Here is a 19,332-nt window from a genome sequence, read left to right on the forward strand (position 1 = left end):
AGAGGAGGGTCGGGATCCCCGTCTCTTCTGGAAGTCAAGGGAGGCCACCCCCAACCCCCATTTTCCACACTTGGCCTCTGCTCCACTGTCAGGACCTCCAGCAATGGTGCCTCCAGGGGCTTTCCTCATAGCACAGCCCTGGAGCAGAGGAGAGGCCCATGAAAGTGCCCAGGCTCCTCCTCTTTTTTTGAGCCGAGCTTAGCATGTCTGGTTCTTGTGGAGACTGAGCTGTGTCCGCAGTTGTCAGGCACATCCTCTTCCTCTCTGGTCCCTTCCTCTCCTCTCCAGTCTCTGATAAAAACAATTTTCTGGGGGAGGTATGGGTGCTTCTGTTCACCTCCTCTTAGAAAGGCCATTTCCGTAGTTTGCCTTGAGCCTGAACTTGTTAACGTTGTGAAATTTCACTGGGGAAAAGGGTGACAGGCCGTCTGCCCCTGCTGCTCAGGGTCCTCCCGTGGGGCCACGGGGCCATGTGTCTTCTGCCTGGTCTGAAGCACCGTGGCTGTTTTTTGTTTTCTGTTTATCTGTAATTTGTTGGCTAGATTATGAGGCAAACTCTAAACTGCTGAAAAACAAATGACTACTTTAAATTGTTTTCATTTCAGGTTATATACATGATAACGTGGGCTTTTTTTTCACCTGTACCCCTGTGGTTGTACGGTGGAAGTCCCTGTGTTAACAAGGCTTTACTGCTGGTGCTGCAGGGGGCCAGCCGGAGACCACTTTATTTCTGACTTGTTTTGGAGTCTGGCACGGCTTGTTTTGCACAGTTAACAAGAGGAAAGGTGTTGCATGGCTGCAGTGGTGGTTCTGTGGAACCTGTTCTTCCAGGCCAGGGGCACCTCACGCTCAGTCTTGCCAGGGTGCTAGTGGGACAGAGGTGAACCAGTCTGCCACAGCACACAGAGGGTGGTCCCAGACATGTGGCAGCTCGAGGGCCGAGTCAGCGGATGAGATGATCTGGTCACTGCTCTGTATGCCACTTCCCCCGAGCCAAAGGCTTATTCCAGAGACACTGGGAGCAGTGGCGTGTCCACATCTTTGCATGTGGCAGGCCATCTGAGAACGCTGTCTCTGACGTAGTGAACAGGGAAACACCCTCGCTGCTTTGTGTGTTGACTTACAGAATGTTCTGGTGAAGTATCAAGAAGTAGGGGCGTTCTGGATTTTTAAAAATTGAGAGGTAATTTTTTGGGTTTCCAGAAGAATTTGCTTACAGATTCTTTTGTTTATGAAAATTCAGAATGAGTGTCTTGCTGGCCTTTGGGCTCTGAAATGTTGTTCACAGTCTTGCCTTGAAGGCCGAGCGCCTTGACGTCTGTGCAGCCGTGGGGACTGTCTCTGTCCATCTGTGGGGTCACATGGCAGCTTTTTCTCCCAGAGGCCATTCCACTTTCTTCTGAGTCTACGGGTGGAAATTTAAGGAAAAGACGAGTGTCTGGAATTTGTGGTGGACCCTGCTGCTTGTGTCAGCTCCTGAGCAAGCCCCCCGGCTGGCCACCGCACCCCCACACACAGCTTGGCCCACGCAGGCCTCAGCCCAGTTTCGTGGTGCCTCTGTGAGGGCAGGCTAGCTGCGTGGAGGCTTCATGGTGCTCAGCCGCATGTGGGGCGATACCCCACTGTGGCTGTGCTGCCCGCGTCCCACCGGACCTGTCTTCTTCCACACACATAGGCTGGGGCTCTGCCCCGAGCTCACGCCGCCACCCCAGCTGCCCCAAGCCATCCTGTCTGACCTGGCTTCACTCTCTGGACACTGTCAGTTTTTCTGCTTTGCCTTTAGGGGAACGTCGGCAAGGTAAAAGGAGGTCTTGGAGTTGCACACAGACCCAGCTCAGGTCTTCCTACCTTCCATGGGGTGGCCTTCCTGTGAGGCCACTGTGCTCACCCCGTCCTCTAGCTGATTTTCAGGAACTTCAGCTAAAGCCAGGTGTGGAGTGGGCTGGAAGCCAGACAGAGTGAATGCAGTCAACAGCGGGGATCGGGACTGTGTCCACTGCCAGGCCCACACTGCAGTGTGCAGCGGGAGCCGGGAGGCCGCTCGTCCCACCCTGTGCTGACAGCCAGCTCCGCGGACCCCCGGGCTGTGGTGAGGGCCGGGGGGCAGCCAGCCGGTGGCGAGAGCGCCAAGTTGCTGCTGACCTCGAGTGGAAAACCGTGGGTGAGCAGGAAGGAGCTGGCTCCCGTGGAATCTACATTGTTCACTTAATTCCACTGACTCAGACTGTAAAGAGGGAGTGAGTGGGCTTCAGGGAAACCTGCTAGAAACGTTCCCAGTATGACCCGCTGCTCTGCGTGTTCTCAGTGAAGTCATGACGGTCACTTAGCTCTGCTGTCTCACCAGCTGTGGGCCCAAGACTGGAGGAGGTGGAAGCCAGGTCGGTCCCAGAAGCCTGTGGGTCCTATGGCTTCCGGCTGCTGCGTGGGGCCTTGGGGGCAGCTCTCCCCTCGGTTTCACTGCCCAGTGACATTGGTCGTTTTCGTAAGTGATCCATGTTCAGCCTGAGTCTTGGTGTGGCCTGGCTCTTCCTAACCCTGTTTTCCCTTTTTTCCTCCCTTCACTGCTCTCCTCCTCCGCCACCTCCAGGACTGCCGCCTTGCTTTATTACTCGAGGTACCTCCTCTCTGCCTGCGTCTGTGCGCGTCCCCTGTCTGGGGCTGGGCCAGTGAGGCCGCAGCCTCTGCTGACGTGTGACTGGCCTTCCTACTTGGCCACCATCGGGGTCCCACGAGCTGCCTTTAGACCAGGGGTGTAGGCTTGGCTGGGGGGAGCAGTCCCGTCTCCAGACACTGGCCTAACTCACCCCCAGGTCCTGAGGCTGTTCTGTCTGCTGACACAAGCGAGCCCTGGTTGTGTCTGCTGTGGGATGTGGTGCTGGGCCCTCGTGTGAACATGGTGGGGGTGGTGCCCAGAGCAGTTCCAGAGTGGATCCTGATCCACCGCTGGGGGAGGGGGCAGGATGACCAGAGCTGGGTGGGGGTGGGGAGGAGGGAAGTGCGGGCTCCTCCTGGCCCCCTGACTCAGGGCCGCCTGTGCCCCATGCACTGGCACAGAAACTCTCCCCGCTGAGCAGCCACGTGTTCCTAATTCTTGCTTGCTGTCCACATAGCTGTGCAGTGGGGTCCAGGTGCATTTAAGTGAATGCCTGGTGACTTCTGAGCTGTCTTCCCTCCCGGCATGTGCGGTAATGCCCTGCCCCTCCCACAGGACTCGGGCCACCCCTGCACGGCCGCCGACCCGGACAGCTGCTTCACGCCTGTGTCCCCGCAGCACTTCATCGACCTTTTCAAGTACTGAGGGCCTGGCCAGGCCCACCATAACCTGGAGCCTGCGTTGGAGACAACGTGAAAAGGGCCTGTGGGCAGGGGCACCTGTGGCTTCCACCTCTGAAGCCGGGTCAGGGAACCCCAGCAAAATCCACCTTTGAAATAGGGTCAAGGAACCCCAGCAAAATCATTTCTGCTTCTCTCTTTAAAAAATTCTTCTAAGCACATTAAAATTTGGAACTTTGTGTATTTGTAAATATGGTTCAAAAAGAGTGTGTTTTCAGCACCACATCCTGTGCTGAACTGACACCAACAGCCAAGAAGACTATGCCTCTTAACGCAAATGACGGTTTTCCGATTTTGTAGTGATTGGGGTGAGGGGTAGATCACTGATCCTTGTAATGACATTGTACAGAATATTTATTTTTCTTAAGATGTATATTAACTGTTTTGGTTGTGTCTGCACGAGTCTTCTCAGATACAGAAGGATCCAGGGAAGTATGTGCCTGTCTCCTGGATGCTCAGCAGTGGGTTGTGAATTGTGCAGATGGCTGAGACCCACAAGGGCCTGCGTCTGGGGCTGTGGTCCTGGGCTCGTGCCCAACGCTGACAGGCAGGACCCTGACCTGGGGGGAGCCTGGTGTGGCCACTGCTTGGAATCCTCTTCTAGCAGAGTAATAAATCATGTTTGTCTACCTGTTTTAACTTTGTCAGTTTTGCATCTTACTGAAAAAAGTAGTGTCAATGATTTTGATAATCGTTTATTGAAACCTCTCAAAGATAATTTAAAAATATTGCATGTACGTTTTAGAAAACTTTGAAAATAAAGGTTTACAAGAGAATAAAACTGGTGCACAACCATGGCACCCAGAATATCTGTGCTTGCCAGAAAGCACGTTGGAATGGCCCCGGCAGATGCAAGGGAGAAATGAACAGGGTCCGGGACCCGAGCCCAGTCACTTCGGCTTCCTTCTTCTTAGCAGGTGGAAATGTGCCGTCTTGCGTATTTGTAAATAAAGAGTCTATGCTTTCAGCACACATTCTGTGCCGAACTGGTGCAGCCAAAACTAAGCTTAGTTGTCAGATGATAGTTTCCCTGTGTGTGAATCAGGTGGAAGCTTTTCATAAAACCATCAATGGCATATATATTGTTTTCATTTTATAGCCAGCTCTTTTTTCACAAGAGTTTGTGGAAATACGGTTTTTATTGGTGACACGGTACCATGCAGCTGGAAAGAATCACTCTGTGATCAGCAACACTGCACAGGTGCTTACATCCATCTGATGATGCTCTCCTCATGTCAAATAAGCAGCAGAGCCCAGGAAGCAAGTCAGAAACCTGCAGGGACGTTCCCAGGGCAGTGGCGACAGTGGGTGGTGGCATCTTTCTCCCCTGAAGACAGATGTGTGAAGAGGCTGTGAGGGGGGGCGTTTCTCCTGAATGCTTGCTGGTCGCTTTTATCTGTTCTGTTTTACTTTTGGCAAATTACCTAGTGTGTGTTTACTTTTGGGGTGTTGGTCTTTTTGTGTTAATTTCTTAAGAAGACATTAACCTCCTAAAGTGAGTTCTTTCCCCTCAACAACATGAAAAGTCTTGGGAGACGTGTGTAGCTGTTCCCCATTAATCAGCCCATCTCCACAGGCAGTAGATATGCTTGGACCGGAACCCACATGCAGGACTTCCCAGCAGTGGGCGGGGATGTGACTGGGGTACAGTTGGGGAGGGGCAGAGAGACCAAACACACTGTCCCTGGGCCCCAACCAGTCGTTTCCCCATGATCGAATGGCATAGATCAGGAAGAGGGGGGCTGTCCTGGGCCACAGCTTTTTGTGGCATTCCTGAGCGTCGTTCCCTGCCCGTGCTGTGGCACCTGCATGCCTTCTGTGCTCGCTGGACAGCTGCAGGGGCCCCGCAGCACCCCTGTGGGAAGCCTTGCCCCCAGGAAGCACCGTCAGCACATCCATGGTGTCCGCCTTGGCATTGAGGTACATTTTCTGACCCGGGTTGTGACTTGTGAGTCGGGAGGAGCCACGGTAGGTTCTGCAGCCGACACAGGAGCTGCTTTCGGGGCTTCACATGGTTGGCTGTGCGTGGTCAGGGCTATCCACAACCACGTCTCCTTTTGGGACAGTATTGAAGGGTTTGGTGTTAGTTTTGCTGTAAATGCCACTTTTAGAATCATACACACACAAGACGTAAGGTGTTTGTACACTGATTCTGTATCCTCTTAAGAAAGAAAGTGAAGTCGCTCAGTCGTGTCTGACTCTTTGCAACCCCGTGGATGGTAGCCTACCAGGCTCCTCCGTCCGTGGGATTTTCCAGGCAAGAGTACTGGAGTGGGTTGCCATTTCCTTCTCTAGGAAATCTTCCCTTCTCTAGGAGATCTTCCCTACTCAGGGATTGAACCCACGTCTCTCACATGGTAGCCAGACGCTTTACCGTCTGAGCCACCAGGGAAGTCCTCTTTGCTGCTTTTGAAGCTGAAACTCCAATACTTTGGCCACCTGATGCGAAGAGCTGACTCATTTGAAAAGACCCTGATGCTGGGAAAGACTGAAAGCAGGAGGAGAAGGGGACGACAGAGGACAAGATGGTTGGATGGCATCACTGATTCAATGGATGAATTGAATCACTGAATTCAGTGATTCAGTGGCATCACTGAGTCCACCCATCCAGTCACCCATCCCTGGCTGGACTCCGGGAGTTGGTGATGTTGGAGTTGGAGGCCTGGCTTGCTGTGGTTCATGGGGTCACAAAGAGTCAGACACGACTGAGTCAACTGAACTTGGCTGGAATCACTAAAAAGATCTAGTGGTAGTTTGTAGACTCCCTGGATGCAGATGTACATTGTGAGGTCTGCACGTGAAGGGGGCTTATCAACTCCTTTCAGCAGGATACCCTTTTTTCCTTCCTTGCCAGCTTTCCCGCCAGATCCCCATGGGTGAGGACGGCGGTCCCTGGGGGCTGTCTGTCCTTCGCCTGTGGGTGTGCTGCAAGCTGGGCGTCTCTTGGTGCCTTGGGGTGAGGTTCTCCCTTCCAGCCCCATGTTGTTGGGGGCATTTTACATGAAGGGGTGTTGGGTTTTGTTGAGTTCCCTTTCTGCATCCACAGAGGTGGTCACGTGTCAACTTGTTGGCGGAACCAGCCTTGCACTTGGCGGTTTTAGTTGGCTTCTCTGGACTGGACTGCTGAAGATACACTGCGGAACTGGCATCTTTTAGCATCTGTCTCATCCACGTTGTAGTGTGGCTTAGGCTTTCCCTCCCTTGTGGGCTTGCCTGTCCTCCACTTTCTGCTTCTTCATCACCTGCTGGTGTGGAGGTGCTCCTTACTTGGAGCTGCTGTGAACACGCTATACAAATCTCTCTTTGGAGATATACCCACAAGTGGAACTGCAGGACCGTATGGTAAATACACGTTTAATATTTTGAAGAACCACTGTACTATTTTCCATGGTGGGAATGTAAAATGGTGCTGCCTCTGACAGTGTGGAATAGTTCCATTTCTCACCATCCTTGTCCTCGCAACACTTGTTAGGTTATGGGGTTGAGGTTTTGGTTTGATAGCTGTCATCCAAGTGGGTGGGAGGCGGTGATTTCGTTGTGGCTGTGATTTGCATTTCTGTCGAGGAGTGATGAAGCATCTTTTCCTATGCTTGCTCAAGAGCTTGCCTGCCTTTTCATTGAGCTGTATGTGGCTTTGTTGTTGAATGGAGAAGGAGCTACTACAGCTCTGGACCCTTAAGCCCTTATCAGCCAGATGATTTAGAAACGTTCTGATTCCCCCTAAGCCCTTATCAGCCAGATGACTTAGAAACGTTCTGATTCCCCCTAAGCCCTTATCAGCCAGATGACTTAGAAACGTTCTGATTCCCCCTAAGCCCTTATCAGCCAGATGACTTAAAAACGTTCTGGTTCCCTAGGTTGCCTTTTTTACTCTATTGATTGTGTCCTTTGGGGGCACAGACGCTTCACAGTATGAACTGAAAGACATTTAGAGAAGTGCTTTTTCTGAAAACTTAAGTGCATTCAGCTGGCTGAACAGTCTGGCAGCTGGCCAGCACCAACTGGGCTGGGCTGGGCCGGGCCGGGACGCAGCACACTTACAAACTACAGGACACAGCTCTGGGGACGTGCACTCACCACGACAGCATCACATGCAGGCCCCTCATGGTGAAGCAGCAGCTACAAGAAGTGGTGGTATCTGTCTTTGGGGCATGGTGCCATGGAAGCCCCTCAGAGGGTTCCTTGCCTCACACCTACCACCAGAAGCACACTTCTGCCAGACAGCAAGTGGCAGCCACTGCCTTGGTCAGTCACTCAGCACCATCTGCACCCCCTGTGGGCTATTTCATCACTTACAAAAATTTTAGCCAGTTCCTGTCTTAAAGCTTACTATAAATAGTGTCCTGCCTATCTTTTGTTCGGTCAAGTATCAATTGAGACTTAACCATAAAATCTGGAAAGAACCTAAATGGCTAGAAGTAAACTGGGCAGAGAGAAGAGAAGGCCCTTTGCCTGCACAAGAGTTGGAGCATCTGGTGAAGTGAGTGAGAACCCCAGGGTCGGGGTCTGAGGCTACCATAGAGCCGCAGGCCCCCAGGGGAAGGTGCGGAGCAGGACCTGGGGGAGGGCACAGGCCACGAGGATGGCGAGGACAAGGCTGCCCGGGACACACACCACTGGGAAGGAAGCTGGTGGGACGCGTGCTTACCACCTGGCTCGAGGCAGCACCGCAGGTGCTACCCAGGTCCTAACGGGAGTCAGGGTTTCTCACCAAGAGGCCACTGTTTGGAAAGAAGAGTTGAAATGTTAAAAAATGATGAAAGAACCTACTCAGGCTGGCGGCTGAAGGGGAGGCTTGCTTCAGGCTCCCCTTCAAGTGACTGGAAAAAAGCAGGGCCCAGGGTGGGTGGCTCAGACATGGGGCTCTGCTGCTGCTGCTGCTGCTAACTCGCTTCAGTCATGTCTGACTCTGTGCGACCCCATAGCTGGCAGTGCCTACTACTATAAACAGCGTCTGAAGGCTGTTCATGTAAAAGCTACATCCTGATGACTGAGGCTGAAGTTGGTCATTTATCCATGAATCTACATATTTCGTTGGCATCTTGAAAGACACTGAAAGTGTTGAGAAGATGTCATCAGCTCTAAGTCGTCAGAGGCAGATGTCAATAACTGTGCAAACTAACAGGATATAAACCATGTTTTTATTCTAAAAAACTTCAGCATTATGGATGAATTCAACTTCCTTTAAAACCAATCACTTTCCTGTTAATGACAAAACAATAGGCAAAAGAGCAGACATGTCACTCTTCAGAGAAGCTGTGCAGTTTACAGAATTTAGACCCGCTCTCTCATCAGCCAGTGAACAAAATAAAGTTGCTTTGGTAAATTCCATCAAGAAAAAAATACCTTTCCCCCAAAGCACACCAATAAATATTTATATTAAAATCCACAGAGTTATTTTAATCAGATACAACAGAAGAAAAATTCATTTTTACATTAACGTTTGTAGATAAGTATTCACGTGCATAATCCAACCCCAGTCTGGCTTGCATTCGGTTGTGAGGAATGAGGGGCATGAGGGGCCGTTCTGCCAGCTGTGCATCACGTGTGTCCCCAAGGGGATCACAGGCACTTAGCATCGCAGCACACCGGCACGGGCTCCCCGAGCTGGAGGCTGTCCCACCTGCCCCCACCCCGAGCACTCTGCCCAGAACCTCAAACACACAAGTCCCTTCCCTGCACCTCATCACAGGATTAGCCCAAGATGAGCCTGAAGCTCCTGCTTCAGACAGCTCATCTCAGTCACAGCAAGTGTCTCTAGGGAGAAGGACTCCAGTCAATGAGCTGAACTGTTTACCTGAGGAAACACGGTTTTCAACTCCGCTATTAACCACTTCAAGGTTCTAACACAAACAGGATTTTACCACCACTCACATGTCCCCCTTTCAAGGCTCGGTGAAGTAAACTTGTCTATTAGAAAGAGAAGGACATCGGTGATTTTGACAGACGCTACACAGACGACAGACACAGATGGTTAGCTGACACATGTTGATTGTGGCTAGACGGCTGGTAGTTAGATGACAGGGTGTACACAGACTGACCGACTGAGAAATGGCAGGTGACAGGCAGGCACTCTGTCACCCCCTTCACCCCTTGGAGTCCACAGAAATGCTGAAGGACACCCCTAGTGTGGAACAGCACAGAACTGCTCACTGAATACCTTGAAGACAGTGGCTTTCACAAGAGAGGAATGCACAGTGTAACTGGAGGTTTTTCTTTTTAATCAAAAACTCCTATACCTGTTCTGACCTCAGAGACACGTGGTCCTCCTGTGGGTCAGGTCTGTCTTGCTGAGGACATGCGTGCTGTGTACCTGACCTGGGGCCCACCTGTCAAGGAGACAATGAGCAAGTTCAGAGACACAAGAGATGTTCAGTGACGCTCCTGAACCAGGCACAACACACAGCTTCTCAGGGTCCAACAGTCTCATTTGGAAAAAACAAAACCCTGGGTGTTACAGAAAAGAGGCACTTTCAGCATTTTACCTACAATTTCAACTCTTAATAAGCAAGTTAATATTTTCCAAACAAATTTAAGTGTCAAGTTATTAAAACTGATCCATGCTTTATAGCATTCTTTAGTCTGCAATCAAAATAAGAGAACAAACTTTAGAAGAAAAGAAACATCAGTATTTAGAAGTTCAGGAACCTCAAGATGGGAACACTGTCACCATCTAATCTGCTTGTGGGAGGTGAAGCAGTGTTTGCAGACAGTGTATTTCTGGGGATCGGATACAGCCTTCCCGTCTCCAGCATTTAATCTGCTTGCATATTTTACGGTTTAATACAAATGGACAGCTAGCACAGTGTGACTGACGCGACCTTTGGAAGATTCACGTTACACCTGGATTGCAGGTTTCTGACAACAGAAAAGAAGTGTGTGGCCGCTACATTCTTGTGTCGTAGAATACAGGTGTGTGCTACATGCAGAGACAGGGATCGGGTCGCAGAACACAGAACCGCAACTCAGGACACAGAAAGACAGCTTTGTGGCAAAAAGCAAATCCCCACTGCGGTGAACTTCCCATCTAAGGTCAGCGGCACACGGATGACAGGTGGACCCTGTGCGTGTCCACTGAGGACTCACAGGACTCCTGGAATTTCCTCACTTGGCATTTGAAGAGGAAAGCCAAGTGAAACAGCACAGAGCAGGTCCTCTGTGGTTTTCATCTGGGAAAGACCAGGCGGGACACTACACTAATAAACACCACGATACCGCAGGCTCTAGGAATGCGAAGGAGATGAGAGTCAGAGGTGCACGGTCAGGCAGATTTTGGTGTGAGGACATGTGCGGGCTGGACGGTCACTCCAGCTCCTCCCAGTCATCCGTCAGGTGGCCTCTGCTCTGCCGGCGGATGCTGACCAGCTTTCCGGCCGACCTGAGGCTCCAGCGCGAGCTGCTCCCTGCGGCGGCCAGGCTGGTGTACCTGGTGGAGCCCTTGGTGTCCTCCGGCCAGCCCGGCCGAGACTCACGGTCACTCGAAGGGCCGCCCGAGTCTGCTGCCACATCTTCAAGGGCAAGTTTCGGAGGTTCCCAACCTTCAATCTCATCTGGTTTCTTAGACTGTATGTTCTGTTTCAAAACCAAATTGTCCCAAAATCCAGACTTCTTCTCTGTCTTCAACTCTTCTTTTAATCGTAAGTTAGTGCTACAGGAGACGAAAGAGTTAAGTGTTGGTGATCAGTCATCCTAGGATGTCAAGCTGTATTTATTTTATAAATAAACTCAAACAGATAGATATGTAAAACCTGAATTTTAATATGGAAAAATCAGTGAGTACATGTGATTAATAAAATTTGTGAATGCCATATTTAAGGTACCACCACTTGGCAAAAAATCAAGCAAAGTCAGCCTCAAGGAGAAGACAGAAAAGCAAGCTGTCTCAAGGAACACAGAAGGTCGAGCTTGTCTCTGAAAATATGTGAGAAAGAAGCCCCAGATCCCAGATTCAGAAACAGAGATTATTCCCTGTACCAAGTCGGTTTGCCACAGGCTTATTCAGCTGCAGCCTCAGATGTTCCGAGCTCAGAGCACTGTGTGCCCTGAGGAAAATGTAGCCAACTGGAGGTGGGTCCCCACAAACGACACAGCACCCTGGCCACGGGTCCCCTGGCCTGGCTGCGGAGAGCATCCCCAGAACATAGGCCCAACCTTCCAAGTCCTGTTTAACTGGACTGAGGGGCAGAACACACACAGGTTCAAGGCCCCTAGGAGACGCTGGCTTGTTAGCTGCCACCCAGACAGCCCAGAGGACTGACTGACACAGTCCTCAAAGAGAGGGTGGGGAGGTCACGATCACGTGGTCAGAGGAGGGGGAGGACTGGATGGCTCTGATGGGTCCTGAGTGCTGCTAAGGTGCCCTGTCCACGGAGAAGCCTCTCTATGGACAGATTCCCCAGGATTCACCCGCTGTTGGCAACACCATTTATATTTTCAAATTTAAATTTATATTTTCATCTTTAAGTACATTTTTTTGTTGGCCATGTCACATGGCTTGTGAGATGTTAGTTCACCCACCAGGGATCAAACTCAGGCCCACAGCAGTGAAAGCACCAAGTTTTAACCACTGGACTACCAGGGAATTCCCTAAATATATATTTTTTAAATTCAAAATATTTAACTAGCAGCATTGTCAGCACGTAAGTACAGTTTACAGGCAATCTTTGCATTTTTAACTGGGTTTTTCCTTGACTCTCTAGAACAACTGCCACCTGCCCACCTTAAACATGTGGCTACCATCTGCTTTAAGGCTTGTAAGTTCAGTTTACAGCTGGAAGTTCAAGAGCTGGTCTGAGAAACTTTTAAAAATTTTTTTCCATTTTCCCATAGTCTTTCAAAGTGCTTATACTTAGAACAACTCATTTCCATCTCCTCACAGGGCAGGAAGCCCCTCTTGTCCCCTCTCATGGCCCTGCCCTCTGTCTCTGGAATACCTGCTCCCCTGACAGCGGCTACTCACGCTCTGGACTTGGGGGATTTTCGCCCTTCCAGCAGCTGCTGCTCGTCATCCTTGTTAAATAGAGAAGTCACTTCTTTCCAGCCTCGGAAACTCGCTCCTGGAACCTAATGGAAGGTTAAGAGAAGATCAGACCTGATGCAGTGAATACACAGGTCACAGTCGAGTCACCCAGTGATCGTGAAACTGACACTTCAGCGGAGAAGCTGGCCCACGTTGCCTTATCTGTGTGTCTGCACAGTGAGTTCAGCCATCAGCCGCGGGCAGTCTCCATGTGGCTGAAGACAGTCACCCGCGTTTAGTAACTTCAGCCAAACCACATCAGGTTGATGGGGCTCCCAGCCGAGGGTGGAGGGGTGCTGAGGGGTAGGGAGGCTGCACCACCACACATTTTGTAGAGTCTTAGAAATGATTTTGTTACTTTTTCATTTCTGAAATCAGGATATAATTAACGCCTGGCACCTTAGATTCGAAGAAATAGAGTAATAAGGGATGGAGAAAAGGAAGCGCATCTGCAGGGCTCTCCTGTCAAGTGCCTTTGCCTAGAGTCACTCTGATGGCTCTGGAGCCTGAAATCACAAAACAGCAGACAAATGTGATACCACCTAGTTCAGTCCTCAGTTGTATCTGACTCTGAGACCCCATGGAATGCAGCACACCAGGCCTCCCTGTCCATCACCAACTCCCGGAGTTCACCCAAACTCATGTCCGTCAAGTCAGTGATGACATCCAGCCATCTCATCCTCTGTCGTCCCCTTCTCCTGCCCCCAATCCCTCCCAGCATCAGGGTCTTTTCAAGTGAGTCAGCTCTTTGCATCAGGTAGCCAAAGTACTGGAGTTTCAGCTTCCACATCAGTCCTACTGATGAACACCCAGGACTGATCTCCATTAGGATGGACTGGTTGGATCTCCTTGCAGTCCAAGGGACTCTCAAGAGTCTTCTCCAACAACACAGTTCAAAAGCATCAATTCTTCGGTGCTCAGCTTTCTTTATAGTCCAACTCTCACATCCATACATGACCACTGGAAAAACCATAGCCTTGACTAGATGGACCTTTGTTAGCAAAGGAACGTCTCTGCTTTTTAATATGCTGTCTAGCTTGGTCATAACTTTTCTTCCAAGGAGTAAACTTCTTTTAATTTCATGGCACCTAAGGGAGCTAATAAAATTTCAACAACTGACCCTAAAGAAATGTGGTACCTATGAACTATCAGAGAATTCAAAATAACCCTACTGAAGTTTAGTGAGCCACAACAACACAAAGATAACTAAATGAAATTAGGAAAACACCACATGGAACAAACAAATAGGAACCATAAAGAAAAATCTTAAAAACATAATCACAAAACAAAAATTTTAATAGAGAGGGTCAAAACTAGCCTTGACAATGCACAGATACAAAGACATCTGAAATTATCCAGTAAGAGAAGAAAGAATGAAGACAGTCACAGGGACTTGTGGAGCACAATCGGGAGAAACAGTATCTACGCTGCTGGAATTACAGAATAAAAGAGAAAGGGACAGAAAGTATACTTAAAACAATAAGGGCTGAAAATGTCTCAAACCTGGGGGGAGAAATGGATATCCAGATCCATGAGACCAAAGGACCCCAGATAAGTCGAACCCAAGTAGATCGACACTGAGACACATAATTAAATTGTTCAAAGACAAAGAATTTTGAAAGTAGTGAAAGAGACTAGTTACATACGAAGGAACCCTTCACCCCAATATGGAGAGATTTCTCGAGAAACTTGTCAGGCCAGGAGAGGATGAGATGATATACTACTACTACAGTCACTTCCGTCGTGTCCGACTCTGCGACCCCATAGACGGCAGCCCACCAGGCTCCCCCGTCCCTGGGACTCTCCAGGCAAGAACACTGGAGTGGGTTGCCATTTCCTTCTCCAATGAGAAAGTGAAAAGTGAAAGGGAAGTCGCTCAGTCATGTCCGACTCTTCACGACCCCATGGACTGCAGCCTGCCAGGCTCCTCGGCCCATGGGATTTTCCAGGCAAGAGTACTGGAGTGGGGTGCCATTTTTAAACTACTAAACATTTTCTTAATTTACTTACTGAATTATAATTACCATAGGATATTATAACAAAAGAAAAAAAACCTATCAACCAAGATTTCTATATCAGCAAAACTGTTCAGAAATGAGGGGAGATAAAGACTCTCCCAAACAAACAAAAGTGGAGGGAGTTTGTCAGCACTAGACCTGGCTAACAAAAAATGCTTAAAGGAGTTCTGTGAGTGAAAATAAACAAGAAGCTAGAGTAAAACTCACTAGTACAGGCAAATTTATACTCAAGAGTGTAATACAGTAATGGTGGTGCATAAATCACTTATAATTCTAATTTAAAAGTAGGAAAAAAGTACTAAAAATAATTCCAACTACAGTAATCTGTCCTTGGATACACAAAAATATATGTAAACTGTAATGGGTTAACAAGACCCAACTATAGGCTTCCTACAAAGAGACTCACTTTAGCTTTAAAGACACACATATAGCCTGAGTGAATGGATGTAAAACTAACTTGAAGCAAATGGTGACCCAAAACCAGCAGGGATGGCTATACTTATGTAACACAAAGCAGACTTTACAAATGGTGAAGGGGGACAAAGAAGGTCACTATATAATGATAAAGGGGTCAGTTCTATCAAGAAGATCCAGTTGTTAAATATTTATGCACCCTACACTGGAACACATCAATGTATAAAGCAGAAATTAACAGAATTCCCTGGTGGTCCAGTGGTTAGGACCTAGCCTTTTCACTGTTGAGGGCCTGGGTATGATCCCTCGTTGGGGAACTAAGATCCCACAAACTGCATGGTGCAGCCAAAACAGCTACTACTAACAGCTAAAAAGAGAAACTGCAGTACAATAATAGCTAGGGAATTTAATACCACACTCTCAACAATGGATACAGATCAGACAGAGAATCAATATGGAAACAGTCTGAACAACATTACAGATGAAAGGAACCTCACAAACACATATAGAATATTCTATAATGTGACTGCAAAATACACATTCTTTTAAGCACACGTGGAACCTTTCCTATGATAGACTATATATTAGGCCACAAAACAAGTCTGAGCAAATTTAGGAGACTGTAAGCATAGTATCTTTTTTGACTGCACAATATACCATCAGAGGAGGAAAAGTGGAAACTGCATGAATACATGCAAACTAAACAGTACTCTCCTGAACAACATCAAAGAGGAAATAAAACTGTATCTTGAGACAGACAAAAAAAAACAAAAAAAACCACACACACAACATACTAAAACTTACAAGATGCAACAAAAGCAGTTCTAAGAAAGAAGTTCACAAGACAAAATAACGATCCTGAATAACATAACTCTATGCCTTAAGCAATGAGAAAAAGAACAAACTGAGCACAAAGTTAGTAAAACAGAGTGACAAAGAGGAGAAACAGAACAAGGAAATGACAGAAAAGATTTATAAAAGTAAGAGTTGGTTCTTTGAAAACATAAACAAAATTGACAAACCTTTAGCTAGACTCACCAAGGAAAACAAAGAACCAACTCAACAAAATTCTAAAAGAAAGAAATATTACAATTGATATGTAAATATAAGGATCATTAGAAGTTACTGTGAGATTACAATTGATTATCACTCTGCTCCCCAGATGGGGGCTCTGCATTCATCCAGCTGACCCTTTTAATCTGTTAGGATGAAACTCAGCAGTAAACTCTACAGAAACTCCTTAGACTAAGAAGAGAAACAGCTAAGGCTTCACGTGACTTGCTCTGAAAACTAAGTACTGTACAATGGTCTGCTGTAGACCTGCTCCTCAGTGCAAATGCACAGATCAAAGTGACTCAGCAGCAGAGCACAAGAAGACAGGCAGTTGTAGAGTGTGTGATGCTACAACTGTGTTTGCTAACAGTAACAAATACATGTAGTAGTCCTGAAATGTGAAAAATGTTCCTGATCAACCACCAATTAAACTTTGAGTTCTTGGTTTGTTTGGTCACTTGTGCAACAATGTTTGTATCTTTTCAATACGCAAATCAGCTGACAGTCAACTCAATTATTCATGCTATTAGAAGAGAAGAGAGAGGTTCCTGATTCAAAGCCAAGTGCATCTTTGTGCCAAAAGCATGAGCAGGAAAATGCACTGTGGAATCCTGAGGGGGTGGCCTGAACATCTGTCAGCTGAGGCCTCATTTAGGCAGGCAGAAGGGGCTGTGGGGACTAACTAACCCAAGCCCACCAGCTAGACGCCAACGTGCTACCAGCTGTCCATGCATATCTGGGGACTTGCACGCTCACTTTTTCTACATGTGACATCTGTGTACATGTGTGCATATTGACATGTCCTGTGTTCATACATTATATGCAGACAGGACCTCTGGAGGGAGGAGCCAGAGCTGTGAACTGGAGAACTGGGTGGCAGGCAGAGATGAGACCCACCACATCCCCTTCAGTCCATTTTCAGTCTTAGATCACGTGTCCCTGCCAGAAGGAGCAGGAAACAGGGCAACCTGGAGTGGTGGACTGGCCACGGGAGGAGGCGGCCCCACGAAACTAAACGACAGATGGTGGGCAGAAAGAGCATGAGGTGTTGCCAGGCAGATACTGAGTTTTCTGGGAGGAGGAGAACAGGGAAAGTCACCAGATAGGAACCGATGCAGGGCAGAGCTAAGACACTCAAGATATGAATGCAGTTAAGAGGAGTTTCGTGAGAAAATCAATGCGCAGTGGCCACGAGAAGCAGCCCCCAGTTCAGAACAAAGCTCCCCACTGTGGAGACCACAGCTCTCAGCCACTGGAGGACAGTGCCCGCCTGGACACTGCAGAGAGGGACATGTCCAGCAATGCAGCCTCAGATGTCAGCAGATGTCTGACCCACAACAGAGGCCGTGATGAGTGGTGTCTTCCAGGGTCTGAGGGCAGGCAAGTGTGTACCCAGAAATCTAACAAGTCTAATAAAACACACCTCACCCTGCCCCCTGGGAAACATCTCTCTTATGCAACAGAAAGACTGCTCTGAATAGCACCCTCCTCTGAAACACAGTAGCAAAGAGCAAACAGTTCACAGGCACAGGGCTCAGTCTCTAGGGAGACCACTTTCCACAGGGTCCCACTGCAACGTGAGACAGGCACTGAGCTTGCAAACCTGCTCGCAAGTATCTTGTGAAAGAGCTTCAACATTAACAGTGGTAACTTCTGAGAGCAGAATTCATGGTGGGGAGGGGAGAAATGGGTACTCTTCTTTTAATTATAAACTTCACAGTTCTTCCTGAATTTGAAAACAAAAAGACAAGCTACTTTGCTAGGAAAGATTGTAATGTATAATGATAAAAACCTAATGTCTTCAATATAAAGAGTTTTATAGAACAATTAAAAAAAAAATCAAACGACCTAGTAGGAAAATGGGCAAAACAAAACAGAACCTTTTGACCTGGGAAGGCTCTCCGAGTATGTGGGAGAAGCCAGTCATGTGACTAGGTCTTCAGCCTGGGTGTCTCAGGAGGAGACCCTGTCAGGCGAGCCTTCTGGTTCTGGACCAGAGAGAAGGGTGGGCTCTGGGCCTGAAAGGACTTGGATCTTCTGTCACAGACAGCACCCAGCAGCTCTGCACGCCCTGCTGCCTAGGACACTGTCTGCTCGGTAACATGCCCTTTTTTCCTTTGGTTTTCTTTCTCTTGTTTAGCTTTGGGGTGCAGTCTGGAAGTGTTATTAAGAGTCTTGAAGCTGGTAAAAAGTCCCCAGCAGATCTATTTACCACATGAGGTGTGAACTGAGATTTCCAGAAGGAACAGGGTAGCAGGCACTGTCCCCAGAGAGGTGGGTGGGTCTCTGCACCTGCTTGGGCACCACCTTGTCAGCACCCAGCACCTCAGGGGGGAGAAGGCCAGTGCTTGGCTGCCCCGTGAGCACTCAGCCGCCTGCACGCCTGGTTCCCTGTGAGCATTCAGCCCTCTACACTCCCGGTTCTTCGGGAGCACTTGGCTGTCTACACGCCCAGTCTCCCGCAAGAACTCGGCCCTCTATATTCCCAGTTCACTGCAAGCACTGCCCACCTACACTGCAGGTCCCTGACTTCTTTGTGCTTCACTGTCTCAGGAAGCGAACACAGAGATCTTGGTGCATTTAGAATCAAACACACCAGAAGCTATTCAGAGACAGTGATGAGACGTAAAACAAAACAACTTGTCATCTGCTTTGCACATTGGGGAACCAAACTAATACATTCATTCAGAGTTTTTAAACTGCATTAAAAAACTTCCACTTTATGTCCTCTTAAGAGCAATTTGAAAACTAAGTGGCTAACTGTAGTGGTAATTAATTGTGGCAGTTACTTATTCAGAGTAGAATTACAGCGGGGAAAAGCAAATTTTTCCTTTCCACACCAAATTTTTTAACAAACTGTTTAGCCGAAATAAAAATTAACCTTAAATGATGACTTAATTTATGTAACTAGTATAAATCACAACCTTCACATAATCTTGTAGGCCTGATGAAAACAAACATCATTTATACATGTGGCCCACTTATGGAGCTGAAATCAGAGCCTCTACACACTGCCCACTACAACCTTCCTCAGTGCAAACTGGGTAGCAGGTCTGCCAAGTGCTGGAAAGGACCCATCCAGCAGGAGGGTTAACTGTCCATGTGAATGCACACTGGCCTCTGAGTGCTCGATGGCTTTAATAACAGGTAAACTCTGGGGGCAGAGGGCCTGCCAAAGGAGAAACGTTGGTCTTTGGCTCATCGAAAGCAATGGTCTAAATGGATGTCTCTCCCTAGGATTCCCCTGCTGAAATCCTGGGACGTGATGGTATGTGGGGGTGAGGGGGTTGATCAGGCCCTGCAGGTGGAGCCCGGCGATGGGATGGGACGCAGCCCAGCAGGAAGTGTCCTGCTGGTCTCACCAGAGCCCTGTGAACCCCAGTCCCTGGTGTTATGTTACAGCAGCCTGATCCCATGAACACAAAGGTGCCACAAAGAAACTAGAAAAAGCAATCCTGATGAAGAAACACAGGCCTTCACTTTGCCAACCAAAAT

General features: G+C 48.5%; 2 protein-coding genes across 5 annotated transcripts in view; one reads left to right on the plus strand and one right to left on the minus strand.

Moving 5' to 3' along the window:
• The window catches only part of FBXO25 (F-box protein 25), a 28,057-nt gene extending 24,190 nt beyond the window's left edge, over positions 1-3,867 (plus strand). For 3 of the 4 annotated variants that reach the window (XM_068973976.1, XM_068973995.1, XM_068973985.1), the window contains exon 10: positions 3,209-3,867. In XM_068973976.1, coding sequence (XP_068830077.1) covers positions 3,209-3,298 — 90 coding nt within the window. In that variant the 3' untranslated portion in view covers positions 3,299-3,867. Of the gene's footprint in view, positions 1-2,587; positions 2,615-3,208 lie in introns of all 4 variants that reach the window. The other variant, XM_068974006.1, reaches the window with a different exon arrangement.
• Positions 3,868-8,526: 4,659 nt separating this feature from the next.
• Positions 8,527-19,332, minus strand: part of TDRP (testis development related protein) — a 43,041-nt gene continuing 32,235 nt past the window's right edge. The window contains exons 2-3 of the mRNA XM_068977395.1: positions 12,293-12,396; positions 8,527-10,981 (exon numbers count right to left, since the gene is read on the minus strand). Coding sequence (XP_068833496.1) covers positions 10,636-10,981; positions 12,293-12,396 — 450 coding nt within the window. The 3' untranslated portion in view covers positions 8,527-10,635. The remainder of the gene's footprint in view (positions 10,982-12,292; positions 12,397-19,332) is intronic.

The sequence above is a fragment of the Capricornis sumatraensis genome, chromosome 1 (assembly GCF_032405125.1).
Source record: "Capricornis sumatraensis isolate serow.1 chromosome 1, serow.2, whole genome shotgun sequence".
Classification (NCBI taxonomy): Eukaryota; Metazoa; Chordata; class Mammalia; order Artiodactyla; family Bovidae; genus Capricornis; species Capricornis sumatraensis.